General features: G+C 46.3%; 2 protein-coding genes across 2 annotated transcripts in view; one reads left to right on the top strand and one right to left on the bottom strand.

Annotated features, from left to right (window-relative positions):
• The window catches only part of LOC144698499 (uncharacterized), a gene marked incomplete at its 5' end in the record, with an annotated part of 71244 nt that extends 59009 nt beyond the window's left edge, over positions 1–12235 (top strand). Inside the window, 3 exon segments of the mRNA XM_078570438.1 lie at positions 6052–6820; positions 11491–11829; positions 12081–12235. Coding sequence (XP_078426564.1) covers positions 6052–6820; positions 11491–11829; positions 12081–12235 — 1263 coding nt within the window.
• Positions 1–20118, bottom strand: part of LOC144697994 (uncharacterized) — a 373983-nt gene that overhangs the window by 118187 nt on the left and 235678 nt on the right. The window contains exon 12 of the mRNA XM_078569944.1: positions 15603–15781. Coding sequence (XP_078426070.1) covers positions 15603–15781 — 179 coding nt within the window. The remainder of the gene's footprint in view (positions 1–15602; positions 15782–20118) is intronic.

Below are 20118 nucleotides of genomic sequence, written 5' to 3'. Positions count from 1 at the left end.
ATTGGACAGGCTGGGTTGTTTTCTTTGGGACAGGGGAGGAAAAGGGGAGATTTAATTGAGGTGTAAAAGTTATAAGGGTCCCAGATTGGAAGGACCTATTTCATTTACAGAGGTCAGAACCAAGAGGATAGAGATTTAAAGTAATTAGTGGAACGATTAGAGGGGAGTTCAATAATGCTTTTACCCAGAGGGTGGTGGGTCTTGGAACTCACTGACTGAAAGGGTGGTGGAGGCAGAAATACACAGATTTAAAAAGTACTGGGATATACACTGGATGTTCTGTAACCTACAGGATAACGGACCAAGAGCTGGGAAGCAGGATTAGACTGGATTGCTCATTTTCAGCCAGTACAGACATGATGGTCTTAATGGCCTCCTCTGTGCTATAATTTCTATGATTCTGTGGTGACAAGTGGTCCTCGTGTTTTTATTTGAGACAGGCCTCAGCCCAGTCATTTGCCCCGAGTGTCGATGTGACGGTTCAAGCGAAGAGATGCCGGGTACCGGGAGCAGCAGGAACAATAAATAAAACCGAGGTGTCAGTAAATACTGATATAGTTTATTTGTATCTAGTTCCATTTTTATAAATCCTGCTGAATGTGGCCCTCACCCAGTGTCAGGATATTGGATCAGAGCCACCATGGAAAATGAATTTGACATCGGTGAGATAGACAATGTCAACCAGTTCCTCAGTATCTCTGTAACCTCCTCCAGCCCCACAACCCTTCCTGTAAATACAAGGTGTTGTTCTTGGATTACACCCTGAGATGGATAATGTAATTATATTTTAACCTTTATTCTTCAAGTAAAGTATCTTCATTCAGGCTGTTCTCAAGGTTGTGCAAGATGAAACCAAACAGTGATTTATTTGTACTTCTTGCAGTTTAGTTACTGTATTCACTGCTCACGATGTGATCTGCTCTAAATTGGGAAGACCAAACACAGATTGGGTGATCACTTTGTGGAACAACCTCCGTTCAGTCTGTGAGCTTGACCCTGAGCTTCCGGTCACTTGTCATTTTAATTCTCCGCCCCACTCCCACTCTGACCTCTCTGTCCTTGGCCTCCTGCACTGTTCCAATGAAGCTCAATGGGAGCTTGAGGAACAGCAGCTCATCTTTCAATTGGGCACTTTACAACCTTCCGGACTCAACATTGAGTTCAGCAATTTCTGCACCAACAGAGAGTTGTCAGGATCTGGAACATTCTACCTGAAAAGGTGCTGGAACCTGACTCTATCAGGAATTTTAAAAGGGAGTTGACAGGGATTTGGGATTGAGGAACTTACAGGGTTACACACAGAAAGTGGGTGTGTGGGACTAAACACGACTGCTCTTTCAAAGAGGCAGCACAAGCACAAAGGGTTGAATGGCCTCCTTCTGTGCTCTAAGTTTCAATGATTCCAGGAGTTGGCCATTTAGCCCCTCGAGTCTGTCCCACTATGCAATCAGATCACGGCTGATCTGTGACCCTTTGTCTCCTGTCCCTTGATTTATACCTTGTGTTAGGAAGGATCTATCAATGCCAGATTGAAACTGAACATTGATCAAGCATGAACTGCTAATTCAGGAAGAGAATTCCAAACTTCTCCCAACTTTACCTGGAGAAGATTTTCCTAATCTCAACCCTGAAAGTTCTGGCTCTAAGTTTTAGACTATGTTCCTCAGTCCTGGATTCCCCAACCAATGGAAATAGTTCCCCTCTATCTACCACACCATTTCCAATTAATATCATGAAAACTTCGAGAAAGTCCTCCTCAATCTTCTAAATTCCAGGGAGTACAAACCTCACCGTGAGATGATGAATATTGGCAGAATGAATAGGGTACTCAATGGTACAGTCCTAAAGGGTGTTTAGGGACTGGGGGACCTGGGGGTCGATGTGCATACATATTTGAAGGCGAAAGGACATATTGAGACAGCAGTTTGCAAAATACATGAGATCGTGGGCTTCATAAGCAGATTTCATGTGTATAAACGCAGGGAAAATAAGCTGACCCATTATAAAGCTCCGGTTAGGTCACAACAGGAGTATTGCATCCAGTTCTGGTCTCCACACTTTAGAAAAGGGGTGAGGGTCCTTGAGAGGATGCGGAGGAGATTTACCAGACTGGTTCCAGGAAAAAGGGAATTCGGTTACAAAGTGAGATTGGAGAAGCTGAAGTTGTTCTTCTTGGAGTTACAGAGTTGAGGGGAGATTGGATAGAGGAGAACAAGATTGTGACAGGTTAAGATAAGGTGGACAAAGAAAATGTTGTTTCCATTTGGTGCTGGTACAAGGATTAGGGGGACACAGATTGAAGGTTATGGGCAATAGATACAGGGCAAATGCAGGAACATTTTACACAACAAGTGGTAATAACCCAGAACTCACTGCCTACGAGTAGGCTGGAAGCAGACATGATCAATGCTTTAAAATGAAATTGGACGAGCATTTAAGAGAAATAAACATGCAGGGGGTTGAAGACACAGCGGGGCAATGAGATAGACTGGTTTGCTCTACAGAGAGCTGGCATGGACTCAATGGGCTGAATAGCTTCTTTCTGTGCTGTAATTACTCTGATGCATTTGTTTGACCACTCCTCATAATTTAACCCTTGGAGTCCAGTTGTTATTCAGATACATCTGCACTGCTCTCCCACTAAGGCCAATATAGTCTATCCTTCCCATGGTGTGATGCCCAGAACAGAACACAGTATTCCTGAACAAAAACAGAAATACCTGGAAAAACTCAGCAGGTCTGGCAGCATCGGCAGAGAAGAACAAAGTTGACGTTTCGAGTCCTCATGACCCTTCAACAGCATTCCTGTCCTGATGAAAGGTCATGTTGACTCGAAACATTAACTCTGTTTCTCTCCACAGATGCTGCCAGGCCTGCTGAGTACTTCCAGCATTATTTATTTTTATTACAGTGGTTCAGGTGCAGTCTAACCAGGATTTTGAAAATGTCGGTGCTTTTACCACAAACAGAACAAAACTTTTTCCTTCCACAATCAAAGTCCGATGATATTCAGGACCTGAGGAATCGAGTGACTCTGTTAGATCTTGATGTGAAGTTTGGTTTGAGTTTCCCCGTCTCCAAATCCGTCCCATTGAAAATCCTGTACAAAGGAGACTATAAAAAAAATCCATCCCTGTCAGTCCAGGATAGAAATTAAGAGACAAACATTTCTCTGGGTTGGAGTTTGCTGTGTGTAAATCCTCCCCTTCTAACCCCCTGTAAAAGGAGTTTCCAAACACTCGGTGTAAACTGGGCTCCGGGAGTTTGTAATCCGGGTTTGGAGTCCTACACCGGGTATTTGTGAATCCTCCCAGTCCACCCTCCGGCTCCATTCCTCTCCTGCACTCGGCCCTTTCTCACCCGCTGGACTTTCAACCTGGCCGCCTTCAGACGGATCCCCAACCGCGCTGCGCATGCTCCAATTCAAGCCTGGCCACGCCCCTCATTCACTCCGATTGGCCGGAGGAACAGCCGCTCCCGCTGGTCCTCCAATCCCGCCCCCTGTCCCTATTGGTCCGGAGCTGCCGTCAATCATTGTGAGCTGAAGCAAGTGTCGAGCGTGAAGTCAGGCGTGAGGAAAGCTGGAGCGAGCGGATTTAAAATGCGGGATTTACTAAGACCGAGTGCGGACTGACAGCTGGAAAAAAGACCCGTGAGCATAGATAGGGCTGGCGGGTGAGTTGGGAGGCTTTATGAATTCATGGTCTCTGTCCTAAACCCTCAATAAGGAACCATCCTTCCAACCACAGATTAGGCCATTTCTCCGGAAGTAGGCCCGAGTTAACGGCCGCCAACTTTATAGGGGGCAAGGAGCAGCAGAGCGCATGTGCGGTCACCATCTTTATAGGGGGCAAGAAGCAGCAGAGCGCATGTGCGGTCACCATCTTTCTAGGAGGCAATGTCCAACAGGAGTATGCGTGGGCGCCATCTTTACAGAGGCTGCAGGCCCGGATGAATGACCCGCAGGAGGGACAATAAATCAGAGATAGAGTTTGGTGTGAAATCAATGGGTTGTTGTAAAACAGGAGATCAGGGGAACAGTCACAAACAACAACAACTTCTATGAACATCATAAATCATCCCAGTGAGCTTCACAGGGAAATCATAAAATAAAGTATAACATTCAGACACAGAAGGAGGTGACCAAAATACTTAAATAGTCACTTGTTTGTACGGAATTTGATTATTAACAAAAAAAGAGACAAGCTGTCAAAGCTTTTCCTGTTGCACTCACCAGGACAGACGCAAGAATCCCAAATTTCAAAGGGAACCACAATTTATACTGCATGAGAAAAGGATGCTGATTGGTTGGCCCGTCGGCTCTGATTGGTTGTTGCCATGGAGAATACAGCCAGGAGCTGTAATCCCCTCTGCTTTTGTTTAATTCCACAAAAGACCCCGTGCCTGGACTTGTTCCTTCTGCTTGCAGAGGACAGGTCCTTGTGGATGAACATATGTAGCTTCTAGCAAGTGTAAATGAGCCACATTACAAGCCTGACTGATAATTTTTGAAATGTGGTATTCTTCCCTCTATCCTGATGAGTACAAGATAAAATGTTTTGACAGAATGTCTATTTTTATTAATTCTCAATTGTCTTAAAGGGGGAAAGTGTGGTAGACAGAGGGAGAGAATCTCAGAGCTTGGGGTCGAGGGAACTGAAGGCATGGGCACTAATGGTGGAGCAATTAAAACAGGGAATGCTAGAATTAGAGCAGTGCAGATATCATAGAGGGTTGTGGGTCTGCAGGAGCCACAGAGAGGAGGCCATTGGGGGATTTGAAAACAAGGATGAGATTTTTAAAAACGAGTTGCACCTTGAACAGGAGCCAAGGAAGGTCAGGGAATGGGCCTAGCTGTGTGAAGACACAGACAGCAAAAATATGGATGTCTTCAAGGTTACAGAGGGTAGAATGTCTGAGACCAGCCAGGTGTGTGTTGGAACGGTCCAGTCTGGAGGTAAACATGGCAGTGATAAGGGTTTCAGCAGCAGATGAGACACTCCTGAGACAGGGGTGAGGTCGGGTGATATTACGGAGGTGGAAACAGGCGATCTTAGTGATGGCACAGACATGAGGTCAGCAGCTCATTTCGAGATGAAATGTAACACCGAGGTTGTGAACAGACTGGTTTAATCTCAGACTGTTCCCAGGGAGAGGGATGGAGTTGGTATCTGGGAAATGGAGATTGGAGCAGGGACTGAAAACAGTGTCTTCAGTCTTCTCAGTATTTAATTGGAGTTAATTAGTCATCAGGAAGAGAAGCAGGAACCAGAATGGACCATGAGACTGATCCCAGGTTTTACTCAGTTAGAGAGGGAGAGAAGGAAGGAAGGAAACTCTGGGACATTGGGAGAAACCACCTTCATAATCGCTCATTAAATCTCCACACAGTAAGTTTTGGACGCAAGGTTAACATCTGCTATTCTGTATGATCAGTCAGGGAGTTTCAGATTAATGTTTTGTCACGAGTAATCACTGAAGTGAATGATCAGACATATTGTCAACTCCAGTTGGAGAAATTTGTTAAAAAGATACAGAAAGAATTGTCCAAAACTCTGTTTGGATTTCAGCACAGGGAGGAGGGAGAGTGTGTGGGACGGGGATTTGCAGCTTTGGGGGAACAAGAGAGGAAAAAATGTTCCATAGAATTGTCTGTTCTGAATTTCTATCCTGTTCTTACAGTGATGGCTTTTATAAACTCCTTTTACAGAGAATTAGAAGGGGAGGATTTTCAGGCAGGAAACTCAAACCAAACTTCACATCAAGATCTGACACAGTCGCTCGATTGATCAGGACCTGAATATCATCACCTTTGAATGTGGACGGAGAAATGTTTGTCTGTTCGGTCTGTGGGAAAAGATTTCAAACACCAGTGTGACTGGAAAAGCACCGAGACACACACACACCTGAGTGAGAGTGTTCCAGTGAACTGATTGTGGAAAGAGCTTTCACCAGTAATAAATCCTGAAATAACATCACACCATTCATAGTGGGGAGAAACTCGACACGTGCTCTCTGTGTGGACGAGGCTTCAACTGATTATCAAACTTGGAGAGACACAGGGACACCTGGACCATGGAGAAACCGTGGAAATGTGAGGACTGTGAGAAAGGATTCAATTGTCCATCCAAACTGGAAATCCATCGACGCAGTCACACTGGGGAGCGGCCATTCACCTGCTCCGAGTGTGGGAAGGGATTTACTCAGTTATCCCACCTGTTGACACATCAGCAAGTTCACACTAGAGAGAGACCATTCACCTGCTCCGAGTGTGGGAAAGAATTCAAGCGGTTATCCCACCTGCTGACACACCAGCGAGTTCACACTGGAGAAAGACCATTCTCCTGCTCCGAGTGTGGGAAGGGATTCACTCAGTCATCCCACCTGCTGACACACCAGCGAGTTCACACTGGAGAGAGACCATTCACCTGCACGGTATGCGGGAAAGGATTCACTGGGTCCTCTGAGCTGCTAAAGCACCAGCAAACTCACACTGAGGAGAGGCCATTCAGCTGTACTTCCTATGGAAAGAGATTCAGGACTTCATCGAACCTCAAAGTACACCAGCGAATTCACACTGGAGAGAGGCCTTTCACCTGCTCCGAGTGTGGGAAGGGATTCACTCAGTTATCCAACCTGCTGAGACACCAGCGAGTTCACACTGGAGAGAGGCCATTCACCTGCTCCGAGTGTGGGAAGGGATTCACTCAGTCATCCAACCTGCTGACAGACCAGCGAGTTCACACTGGGGAGAGACCATACACCTGCTCCCAGTGTGGTAAGGGATTCACTCAGTTATCCACCCTGCTGAAGCACCAGCGATTCACACAAGGAGAGGCCGTTCCGCTGTACTTCCTGTGTAAAGAGATTCAGCCTTCATTCCACCTCAGTGTACACCAGTGAATTCACATTGGAGACAGGCCGTTCACCTGCTCCGAGTGTGGAAAGGGATTCATTCATGTATCCAACCTGTTGAGACACTAGCGAGTTCACACTGGGGAGAGTCTGTTCACCTTCTCTGAATGTGGGTAGGGATTCACTTGGTCATCCCACCTGCTCAGACAGCAGTGAGTTCACAAGTGACTGCAGAGGTTGGATTCTGCTGTTATTGCTGCTGTTAATCACACCCAGGACTGAACCCTGTTCATTCTGACAGTTTTGGTTTGTTTCTATTGATGTTAATAATCCCTGTAACTGGGCTGGAGTTTAATATCTTGATGTCTGTTAAATAAATCAATTTTGTTTCAAACTCTCAGAGTGTCGAGTCCTTGATTTCTCCAGGATAAGAGGAGACTAATTGATGTCCTGTTCCCAACTGCTCCATTTTTGGATCTGGTCTCCTTTCCAACCCCAGATTCTTTCAGTTCTCAGAGCTTTGGTTACTCTCATGGATAAGTTCCAGCTCCCCACACCTCCCAGAGAGCCTTGGGATCCAGGGAAGTATCAGTATTAAAAACAGAAAATGCTGGAAATAACCAATACGTTTCCAAATGCCAATTGATTTTGTCCTGGATTATTGTCTCCAGCTTTTCCCCTCCACTGATATGAAGCTGATTGTCCTGGAATTGCTGTGTTTTTGAACAGGGGTGTAACATTTACAATCTGTCAGTGCTTTGACACCACTACGATATAAGGATGATTGGAAGATTGTGACCAAAGCCTCCACAAGTTCCATGTGAAGGATGCTGTCTCTGACAGTGCAGCAGTCCCTCAGTGTCACCCTGGAGTGTCAGCCTAGATAATGTGCTCAGGTTTATTAATATTTCCTCTTGTTATTGATGTGGGTCATTAAAAACAATGGACACTTATGATGTCATCCAGTCCCAGTGCGATGATGTCATGGAGACTATTAAATACCAGTGGAGCCTTAGTGGTGAAAACAGTTTTGTTCGAGATGGCAGCAAGTCCATTGCTGATAGATCAGCAAATTGAATTAATAGGAAAGAAAGTGAGGCAGCTCATGAACATCAGTAATAGTGTTGTGAATTATGAAGATGAACATGTATAGTATACAGGTCCCATCTCCCAAAAAGCTGCTCCCATCTCCTGACACACTGTCCCACCTCCCGACACTCTGCCCCATCTCCCGACACGCTGTCCCCATCTCCTGACACACTGTACCCATCTCCCGACACGCTGTCCCCATCTCCCGACGCACTGCCTTCATCTCCTGACACACTGCCCCCATCTCCTGACACTCTGCCTTCATCTCCTGACACACTGCCTCCATCTCCCGACACTCTGCCCCCATCTCCCGACACTCTGCCCCCATCTCCCGACACTCTGTCCCCATCTCCCGACACTCTGTCCCCATCTCCCGACACTCTGCCCCCATCTCCCGAGCAGCCTGTCTCTACCTCTGCTGAATCCACACAGGATGCACCATGTTGAAGCCAGAGGGAAGGACTGGGCGAGAAATTGTAATTCACCAAGTGTGTGCACGATGGGGTTTGACAAAATATTAAGTTTCCTGTTTTTAACAATGACACATAAAATGTATTGATCGAAACTATTTCCAGCTCTTGACCATTCTGACATCCCGTGGGTCAGCTCACCCTCTCACTGGGTTCATGCTGAATGTCAATCTAGGTTCGGTACCATTGGGTGGATGAGCAATGGGTGGATGAGTGGGTGAAGGAATGTTCAGTTCACAGGGAGGGAGGCGGGGGAGGGGGTTTGGTACTGGTGGTGGGAAGTATTCATTCTGAAGGTCAAAGGATTGGATCCACAATTGCTACATTCTAAATGACAAGACGGAGTTTCAGTAGTCAGTATGGGAAAAAAATCCCTTGTCCACACTGCTGCAGAGACTCCAGTGAATTCAGATATAACTGTCGGGGTTTGTTCTGATGTTAATTACACCCAGGACAGAACTATGGTGCACTTTGGTTGCCATATCAATTGACTAAATAACTTTACGTGTTGGCCCTGTGGCGCCAATCATCATCGGATCATATAACATAATTATCTTAACAGAAAAGGCCTTTCAATGGCGGTATGTTTACCCAGCATTCAGTGGGGGGCAGAATGTGCTCTATCCTAACGACAGGCGGGCCTCGCGCAGGCGCAGTAGATGGCAGTGACTGGTACATGCGCATTGCGATCTCTGACTGGAGCATGCGCAGTACCATCTGTACCTGGAGCTGGTGGAAGACGCTGAGAAATGGCGAACACAGGCGAGTAAAAGGAGTCGGTGAGTGGGGGAGGGATGGAGGCGGCGGAGTGGGCGGGGAGGCTTCATGAAGACCCTGTGAAGGTCTGAAATCTTGAATAAGAAGCTACCGGTCCTGCGGTTACACCGAATGGAGAGGAGACAACTCTGACCCGCGTCTCCTCTCGGAGACAGGCCCGAGTTAACAACCGCCATCTTCACAGGGGCAATGTGCAGCAGGGCGCATGCGCGGTCATCCTGGTCCAGGTAGCAGGAGGAGAGGATGTTGTGTATTTCCATCCTGGACTGACAGGGATGGATTTTGGAAACTCCTTTTACAGAGGGTTAGAAGTGGAGGATTTACACACAACAAACTCAAACCAAGAGAAATGTTTGTCTCTTCTCATTTTCTGTCTTGGACTTGACGGTTAGTGTTTTTGTAAATTTCTGATATTGGATCTTAGAAGTGGAGGGTTGACAGATGGGAAACTCAAATCAAACATCAATTCAGATCTGGCAGAGTCACTCGATTCGTGAGGACCTGAATATCATCGGCCTTTAAATCTGGAAGGTAAACAGTTGGCCTGTCTGTCTGTGGGCAAAGGTTACTTGTAGGAGAAAGAATAATTAACTGGGGAAAGCCAACTTCAATAGGGGGAGAATGGATCTGACCCAGTAAAGTGGAATCAAAGGTTGGCAGGAGAAACTGTAATTGAGGAATGGGCTGCCTTAAAGAGGAAATAGATCAGACATAGTAATGACATATTCTTACAAATGAGGAAGGTATGGCTAACATATCCACAGCTCACTAACTAAGAGATTAAGATGAAGATGAATAAGTCTGCTAACAGAGATATCAGGTGGCTAATACAACCGAGAGACAGGATAAAGAAAGAAGATTCAGAGAGAAATTGGAAAAAGAGAGTAAGAGAAGCAAAGAGAGAGTATGAGAAGAGACTGGCAGCTAACATGGAAGGAAATCAAAACGCTTTCTCTGGCTGATACCCAGTAACAGGCCGGTAAAAGGAGAAAGGAGCTGATTAGAGATTTAAAGAAAGGTGATTTACCCATTGACACAGGGGGCCTAGATGAGGTATAAATGAATATTTGGCATCTGTCTTTACCAAAGAAGATGATGCTGCACAGGTCATGGTTAAAGAGGAGGTAGTTCAAACACTTATGGTGTTTAATATTGATAAGGAGAAGGTATTATATAGGCTGTCTGATAAAGTTGACAAGGCACCTAAATTAGATGAGATGTATCCAAGGATACTGAGGGAATTCAGAGTGGAAATTGTGGAGGCACTGACCATATTATTCCAATCTTCTTCAGACCCATGAGTGGTGACAGAGGACAGGAGAACTGCAAATCATACACCTTTGTTCAAAAAGGGTGTAATGATAAGCCCAGCAACTACCAGACCAGTCAGTTTAGCCTTGGGAGTGATAATTCTGGACAAAATTAATAGTCAATTAAGTAATTGTGGGCTAATTTAGGAAAGCCAGCACAAGTTTGTTAAGGGAAAATCATGTTAAATTAACTTGCTTAAGGTTTTTCAAGAGTTAACAGTGTGGTTGATGAGGGTAATGCTGTTAATGTGGTGTACATGGTCTTCCAAATGGCATTAGGTAAAGTGCCACATAACAGACTTGTGAGCAAAGTTATAGCTCGTAGAACAAAATGGGCAGCAGCAACATGGGTACAAAATTAACTGAGTGACAGGAAACAGAGAGTAATGATTTTTCAGAATGGAGGAAGGTTGAAAGTCGATTTCCCCAGGAGTCAGTGTTAGGACTCCTGCTCCTATGACCTAGACCTTAGTGTTCAGGCACAGTTTTGAAATTTATGGGCACAGACTGTGTAGAAGGTCCTTTCTCTGGTGGACCTTAGTGAACCAGTTGAGTTTTTGTGACAATCCAGCAGTTTTCATGGTCACTTTTTCCTCGTGCCGGCCCCACAAATTCCCAGATCCATTCAGCTCAGTTTCACAACCAGCCTTTGTGTTTTTGTGGGTTCTCTCTCACTCCCTCTTTCTGTTTTAAATCAATTCCACAGGATATTAGAAGGAGAGGATTTGCAGTCAAGAAACTGAAACCAAACATCACATCAGGATCTGATGGATTGCACAGTTTATCGTAGCCTGAATATCATCGGATTTTGAACATGGAAGGAAAAAGCACTGTTCAAAGTGGGGAGAAACTGTACACGTGTTGTGTTTGTGGTCAAGGCTTCAGCCAATCATCTAATGTGGCAGGACATAAATGCAGTCCCAACAGGGAGAAACCGTGGAAATGTGGGGACTGTGGGAAGGGATTCAATTACATGGAAAGACATTGGTGCAGTCAAACAGCAGAGAGATCGTTCATCTGCTCCAAGTGTGGGAAGGGATTCACTCGTTCATCCTACCTACTGAAACACCAGTGAGTTCACACTGACGAGAGACCTTTTAAATGCTTGGACTGTTGGAAGTGCTACAATAGTTCCTGGGAACTGATGTCCCATCAACGTGTTCACACTGACGAGAGACCGTTCGGCTGCTCTCACTGTGGGACTGGGTTCAGGCGATCATCTCATCTGACTATGTACCAACGAATTCACACTGGGGAGAAGCCATTTATCTGTTCCAAGTGTGGGAAGGGATTCACTCAGTCATCTAACCTGCTGAGACACCAGCATGGTCACACTGGAGAAAGGCATTTCACCTGTTCAGAATGTGGGAAGGGATTCACTGATTCATCCCATCTGTTGACGCACCAGCGAGTTCACAGTGAGGAGAGACCTTTTCAATGTCCAGACTGCGGGAAGTGCTATAAAAGTTCCGGGGACCTGATGTCCCATCAACGTGTTCACACTGACGAGAGACCGTGAGGTGCTCTCACAGTGGGACTGGGTTCAGGCGTTCAGCTAATCTTATTTCACACCAGCGAGTTCACACTGGGGAGAGGCCTTTCACCTGCTCCGTGTGTGGGAAGGGATTTACTCAGTCATCCTACCTCCTGAAACACCAGCGAGTTCACACTGGGGAGAGACCATTCACCTGCTTTGAGTGTGGGAAAGGTTCAGTCAGTCATGCAACCTGCTGAGACACCAGCAGGTTCACGAGTAACTACAGTGATTGAGTTTTGCAACTGAACCATATACATTGGGGACTGTTTCTGCTGATGGTAGTAAACTCCAGCCCAGTTATAGGTGTTAATGTTCTGGATAAAAATAAAATCATTAAGCTTTCAATTAAATAGATGATGTTGAATCTTTTTACTATCCCTAAGACATTAGTTCCTTTCGAAGGGCTTTCCCTCTCCCCTGTCTCCTCCATCCTCACCTCCAGCAACAAGTGTGAGGAGCTCATGGAGCTTCTTTGTCACTAAGATTGAGACAATCTGATCAGCTGCCTCTGCTGCTTTCTTCCCTTCCACTAGCCCACCGGGACAAACTTTCTCTAAAGATCCCCCATGTCCGAGCCCTGAACCCACATCTTTCTCCAGTTTCTCTCCCATATCCCCTTCCTGCCCTCTCAGAGCTCACTTTGTCCATGAGACCCACCTCCTGCTCCATCGACCCTATTCCCGCTAAACTGCTGATCACCCAATTTCCCCATGTTCACTGATATTAGCGGTTCTCTCTCTCCTGGTACTGCCCATCTCTTCTTCAAATCTGCCATCATCACCTGTCCTCAATAAAACCAACACTTGACCCCACGATCCTATTAAACTCCCGCTCCAGCTCCAACCTCCTTTCGCTCTCCAAAGTCCTGATCACCTCCCAAATCCATGTCCACATTTCCCAGAACTCCATGTTTAAATCCCTCCAATAAGATCTCTGTCCCTGTCATGGTATCGAAACAGCTCTTCCCAAAGTCACCAATGACACCCGATGTGAATGTGACAAAGGAAAACTCCCTCATTGTCCTTCTCGGCCTGTCTGCAGCCTCTAACAACGTGGACCAAACCGTCCTCCTCCAATGTCTCTGCACTGGTGGCCAGCTGGGTGGGACATGATGAAACAATGTACAAACAATTCAAGGGCTGACTGATTTCAAGAAATAACTGGACAAACTGGGAATGTCACCGTTACAAGGAGAGTCCCTGATTTCAGTGAATGAACCGACAGAAGGGTGTTGTGGAGAATCTAAAACACTCGACATGAGTCAGCTGTGTGATGGAAAAGCAACATTAACGACAAATATGGGGATACAGGAGAGCCCCAAAGACATCTCATCGATACAAGTTTCTTCCGTACGTTTGGAATATTTTGTAGACATTACAGCATTGATCATGATTACAGAATGAATCGTGTGCCCTTGTTTATAATTTCGATCCTGTACGTTCATGCCTATGTAGAAATCGTCTGCACCCATACCTGGTTCCTCTGTTATCCCTCTCCCACCCCACACCACAAGTGCACTTCCTCTGACCTCCTCGACTTTCTAGCTCCTTCTCACTGTCTCCCTTTCCATCAAAAATCAGCAAATTGTTAAAAAAATCAATGTAAAAATAATGTCTAACCTTGTAATCCCGACATTAGCAAGAAGTCCCCTTATGTCCCCGTTGGACATCTATCCATTCGACCATACCCTAATCCTTCTGTTAGTCCCAAATTAATTATGTCAGCCAGGCTAAGCAGAATTACTAACTTGAAGCATGTATGTGTTAATGACGCATTCCCCCCTTTCAAGGGTTAGGACAGGTTAGGAAGAAGGTTCATGTTGTCATCATTCAGAACAACCCAGATTACAAAGGAACAACTGATCTCAAAGACGACCTCTTGTAGTATGTGTGGATGAGGTGTGCTGAATCAGGTTCAAATGAGTTAAATGATATATGTTTTCTATATTAGACAATCACATTAAAATCTGGAACTCAGATGGGGCTATGGATTTGTGTTAGGTGGGAAGATCTGGATCAATGTATTACTCTAGGGAGCCTGAAGATCAGAGGGACAGTATTTCAGAACTGATTCCTGTGATAGCAGCAATCCCATTGCTCTCTGTGAAAAAGACCGATGCAAATATTTAAAGTGGAAACCATTGGCGTGTTGGAGGATGATGTACACAAGGAATTTGTGAATTATCTAAGGATAATGGTGAGAGGAAAGGAATGGATCTGGAAAGCAGCAGACACTTCATGTTGCTCCAGGAGAAGTGGGGCCTGGTTGTGTAGGTGTCAGGTTTTACACAGCACACAGTCAGCCTGTGGTTTCACCCTGGATGAAGGATATCTGAATCGTACCATTCACATCACTGGATGGGATTCTCAGGAGCCATGTTGTCTGCTCGGAGAGGAAGGTTTGTGTTATAGCTAACGAGAAGCAGCACAGACAACCACACACAGAGACTCATGCACACATTCTCTGTCTGTCTCTCACACACTCAGACAACCTCTCCACATCCACACACATTTACACACACTTCCACATGCAGGGACACACCCGCACCCATACAAGCAGACACATGAGGACACATCCTGTCCTGTCAGGTGGACAACACGACCAAAGTGACTAATACTGGGGATAAAGTATTGGTGCCTATGAAGAACACTGTTTTTGGCACATTCAAGTCGACATCACCCTCCATATCCTGTGAGCGGTTTTGACCATCCAATCTCACCCCTTTCTCTGAACATTAAATCTACATTGAACAACATCTGGGACAGAGGCTACAACACAATTAGAACAATGAGCTGTCTATTGCCAGCTTTGGTGACAGTGGGAGGTTGTAAAATTTCAGAACAACATCCCTGGATAATTACAGCCTCTAATTTCCTCTTGGAATGACTGAAAATGTTAATTCCTCTCATGTTGATGGTCTGTTTGATGAGAGAATTCTGAGACAGGTCACATGGGGAAAGAATATAATGTTGTTTTGACTCTGTATCCAATATTCCCCTGAGTTTGTTCATTGCTGTCCCAATGTCCTGAGACATGTTCCTATGTTCAAAAGGAACTATTTTGTGTCAGCAATATTAAAAAAGACTCAATACACCATGTGTTTAACACAAACCTGATTGTTATCCAGAATATAAACCCCTATAACTGGGCTGGAGTTTATTAACATCAGCAGAAACAGACCCCAATGAACATGGTTCAGACCTGGATGAGATTCACAGCAAAATCTAATCACTTGTTAATTGTGAACTCGCTGGTGTCTCAGCAGGTTAGTGACTGAGTGAATCCCTTCCCACACTCGGAGCATGTGAACGGCCTCTCTCCAGTGTGAATTCGCTGGTGTACAGTGAGTTGAGATGACCACCTGAACCCAGTCCCACAGTGAGAGCACCTGAACGGTCTCTCGTCAGTGTGAACACGTTGATGTGACATCAGTTCACTGGAATTTTAAAGCACTTCTCACAGTCTGTGCATTTAAAAGTCCACTCGGCAGTATGAATTTGTTGATGTGTCTGTAGATGGGATGACTTAGTAAATCTCTTCCCACACTCTGAGCAGCTGAACAACTTCTCCCCAGTGTGAACCTGCTGGTGTCTCACAAGGTTGTTTGAATGGGTGAATCTTTTCCCACACTCGGAGCAGCTGAATGGCCTCCCCTCAGTGTGAGTTTGTTCGTGTCTCAGCAGGGTGGATAACTGAGTGAATCCCTTCCCACACTCCGTACAGGTGAATGGCCTCTCCCCAGTGTGAATGTGCTGGTGTATGGTGAGTTCTGATAAATATATGCTTTCTTTACCACCTGATCCACCTGTCCTGCCACCTTCAGGGACCTGTGGACATGGACTCCGAGGCCTCTCACTTCCTCTACCCCTCCCAATATTCTCCTGTTTATTGTGTATTCTCCAGCTTTGTTTGCCCTCCCCAAATGCATTAGCATGAATTTTCTTTCTCTTTTACAGCTGATTTAAAGTTGCAGATTTTGCTCCAAAGGTTAAATTGGGATTGATATTCAAAGTTAACTATTTAACTGCAGCAACAACTTCAGCTGGGAGTCAGTGAATTAAGAGGAAAGATCCCAGACAGTGGCTCTTCAAGGTACACTGCAGGCCCGACAGCTCAATCAGCTTCACTCGCAGCTCAGGAGAGCTCAACAATTCCACATCCTGTCCACAGGGGAGTTCTCCTGGTGCAGTGGGACCAACATTCGTGCTTTAACTAACAGCACCAAAAAAACTAGATTAATCAGTTAGTCTGATTGCTGTTTGTGGAATCTTGCTGTGCACAAACAGGCTGTCATGAAACAGGAACAACTTATATAAAACATCCCAAGGTGCTTCAGAGGAGTTTCATAAAGAAAAAACTGACACGTCACATAGGGAGATATTAGGGTCAATGGACAAAGCCGTGATTAAAGAGGTAAATTTTAACCAACATCTAATCAGGAGAGAGAGGTGGAGGGGTGGAGAAGTTGAGGGAGAGAATTTCAAAGCTTCACACCTAGGCACGGCCATCAGTGGTGGAGTAATTAAAATCAGGGATGCCAAAGAGGCCAGGAGGATGAGTGCTGAAATCTAGGAGATTTGTAGGACTGGAGATTAGAGAGGGATGAGGCCATGGAGGGATTTGAAACAAGTATGCAATTTTAAAATGGAGGCATTGCTTGACCAAGAGCCAATGTGGGTCAATGAGCACAGGGGTGATGGGTGAACGGGATTTGAGGTGAGAACACACAGGCACAGAGTTTTGGATGATCTCATGATTCCGTGTGGGACGGGGTGAATGTGAGAGCCCGGCCAGGAACGTATTGGAATCATCAAGTCTAAAGGTATCACAGACATGGATGAGGGTTTGAGCAGCAGATGAGCTGGGGGTGGGGTGGAGACAGGCGACGTTATGGAGATTGAAATATCTGGTGTTAGTGATGGTGCGGATATGTGGTCAGAAACTCATCTTGGAGTCAACTAAGACACCAAGATTGTGAACAGTGTGGTTCAGCCTCAGACAGTTCCCAGGGAGAGGGATGGACTCGGTAGTTAGGGAACAGAATTTGTAGTGGTGACCAAAGACAATGGCTTTGGTCTTCCCAATTTTTAATTGGAGGAAATTTCTGCTCATCCAGTGCTGGATGTGGGATAAGCAGTTTGATCATTTAGTAACAGTGGAGGAATGGACAGGGATGATGGTGAGGTAGAGCTGGGTGTTGTCAGTGCACATATGAAAACTAACACGGTGCTTTTGGATGATGTCACCGAGTGGCAGCATGTAGATGAGAAATAGGAGGGGCCAAGGATAGATCCTTGGGGGACACCAAGTACAAGGACTTTAGAGAGGAAAGGGAGGTTGGAGATGGGTCAGTGGTTTGTGAAAACAATGGGGGATCAGAGATTGTTTTTTTCGGATGGGTGATGACGATGCATTGAAAGGTGAAGAGGGACAGTCCCAGGAGAGAGAGAGAACCATTAACAATATCAGCTACATGGAGAAATTAGATGATCAGCAGTTTAGTGGGAATAGGATCGATGGGGCAGGTGGTGGGTCTCATGGACAAGATGAGCGCTGAGAGGACATGAGGGGAGATGGGAGAGAATCTGGAGAAAGATGTGGGTTCAGGGTTCAGACAAGGGGAACTTTAGAGACAGTTTGGCCCGGTGGGCTAGTGGGAGGGAGGGAAGCAGCAGAGGCAGCTGATCGGATTGTCTCAATCTTAGTGACAAAGAAGCTCCATGAGCTCCTCACACTTGTTGGAGGTGAGGGTGGAGGAGGCAGGGGAGAGGGAGGGTCCTTCAAAATGAACTAACTTGTGTTAGAGCCACTAAAAAGACTCAACTCACTGTATTTCATACAAAGCTGATTTATTTGACTTTATCATATGATATACTTTTTTAATATTAACACCTATAACTGGGCTGAAATTTACTAACATCAGCAGAAACAGACTCCAATGTACATGGTTCAGTCCTGGATGTGACTAACAGCAAAATCCACTCAATGTTCTGAGTTACTTGTGAACTTGCTGGTGTCTCTGCAGGCTGGATGATCGAGTGAATCCCTTCCCACACTTGGAGCAGGTGAACGGTCTCTCTCCAGTGTGAATTCGCTGGTGTACAGTGAGTTGAGATAATTCCCTGAACCCAGTCCCACAGTGAGAGCACCTGAATGGTCTCTCATCAGTGTGAACACGTTGATGGGACATCAGGTTCCCGGAACTTTTGTAGCACTTCCCGCAGTCTGGACATTTAAAAGGTCTCTTGTCAGCGTGAACTCACTGGTGTCTCAGCAGGTTGGTTGACCGAGTGAATCCCTTCCCACACTGTGAACAGGTGAATGGTCTCTCCCCTGTGTGAATTCGCTGGTGTTGTACCAGCCCTGATGATCGCGTAAATCCACTCCCACAATCGGGGCAGGTGAATGGCTTCTCCCCAGTGTGAATTCGCTGGTGTGTCAGCAGGCTGGACGATCGAGCGAATCCTTTCCCACATACGAAGCAGATGAACGGTCTCTCCCCAGTGTGACTGCGTCGATGAGTTTCCAGCTCAGACGGGAATCTGAATCCCATTCCACAATCCCCACATTTCCACGGTATCTCCCCACTGTGAACGGTGCTTTGTCCGTCCATGTTCAATAGGGCGACTCCGTCAGATCCTGATGTGATGTTTGGTTTCAGTTTCCCGACTGCAAATCCTCCCCTTCTAATTCCCTGTGGAATTGATTTAAAACAGAAAAAAGGGAGTGAGAGAGAACCCACAAAAACACAAAGGCAGGTTGTGAAATTGAGCTGAATGAATCTGGGAATTTGTGGGGCCGGCACGAGGAAAAAGTGACCATGAAAACTGCTGGATTGTCATAAAAACCCAACTGGTTCACTAATGTCCTTCGGGGAAGGGAACCTGCCACCCGGTCTGGGCCTGTGCAAGACTCTGGTCTCTTTTAGGAGCATAAGTAGTGATCAAGAGAAGTCCTGACACCCCGTCGAGCCTGCTCCACCATTCAATATGATCGTGGCTGCATTTGGGTATCAACTGCACTTTCCCGCCCACTCCCCATAGCCCTCGACTCCCTGAGAGACCAAAAATCTCCCCATCTCAGCCTGAAATATATTCAATGATGGAGCATCCACAACTCGCTGGGCTAGAGAATTCTATGTGACAGAGAGAGAAGGGGATTGGGAGAAGCAGGGAGAGAAGGGGAGTGGAAGAGGCAGGGAGAGAAGGGGAGTGGGAGAGGCAGGGATAGAAGGGGAGTGGGAGAGGCAGAGAGAGAAGGGAAGTGGGAGAGGCAGAGAGAGAAGGGGATTGGGAGAGGCAGGGAGAGAAGGGGAGTGGGAGAGGCAGGGAGAGAAGGGGAGAGGGAGAGGCAGGGAGAGAATGGGAGTGGGAGAGGCAGAGAGAGAAGGGGAGTGGGAGAGGCAGAGAGAGAAGGGGATTGGGAGAGGCAGAGAGAGAAGGAGTGGGAGAGGCAGAGAGAGAAGGGGAGTGGGACAGGCAGAGAGAGAAGGGGAGTGGGAGAGGCAGAGAGAGAAGGGGAGTGGGAGAGGCAGAGAGAAGGGGAGTGGGAGAGGCAGGGAGAGAAGGGGAGTTGGAGAGGCAGAGAGAGAAGGGGAGTGGGAGAGGCAGAGAGAGAAGGGGAGTGGGAGAGGCAGAGAGAGAAGGGGAGTGGGAGTGGTAGGGGATGAGGAGAGGTTCTACAACTAAACCAGAACTTTGACAAAACTTCCCAAACCCTCAACCTCCACTACCTAGAAGGACCAGGGTAACAGGTGTATGTGAAGACCATCACCTCCAAGTTCTTCTCCAAGTCACACACCATCCTGGCTTGTCTGACATCCAGTACTGGATGTACAGAAATTTCCTCCATTTAAATATTGAGAAGATTGAAGCCATTATCTTCAGTCCCCGCTACAAACTCCACTCCCTATCCACCGACTCCATCCCTCCCCTGACAACTGTCTGAGGCTGAACTAGACTGTTCACAACCATGGTGAAATATTTCACCCCAAGATGAGCTTCCAACTACATATCCACATCATAATCAATACCGCCTATTTCCAACTCAGTAACATCGCCCGACTCCACCCCAGTCTCAG

Source organism: Cetorhinus maximus, chromosome 23 (assembly GCF_964194155.1).
Source record: "Cetorhinus maximus chromosome 23, sCetMax3.hap1.1, whole genome shotgun sequence".
NCBI lineage: Eukaryota > Metazoa > Chordata > Chondrichthyes > Lamniformes > Cetorhinidae > Cetorhinus > Cetorhinus maximus.
Note: the sequence above shows the minus strand (reverse complement) of the source record. Positions and strands in the feature narration are given on the sequence as shown.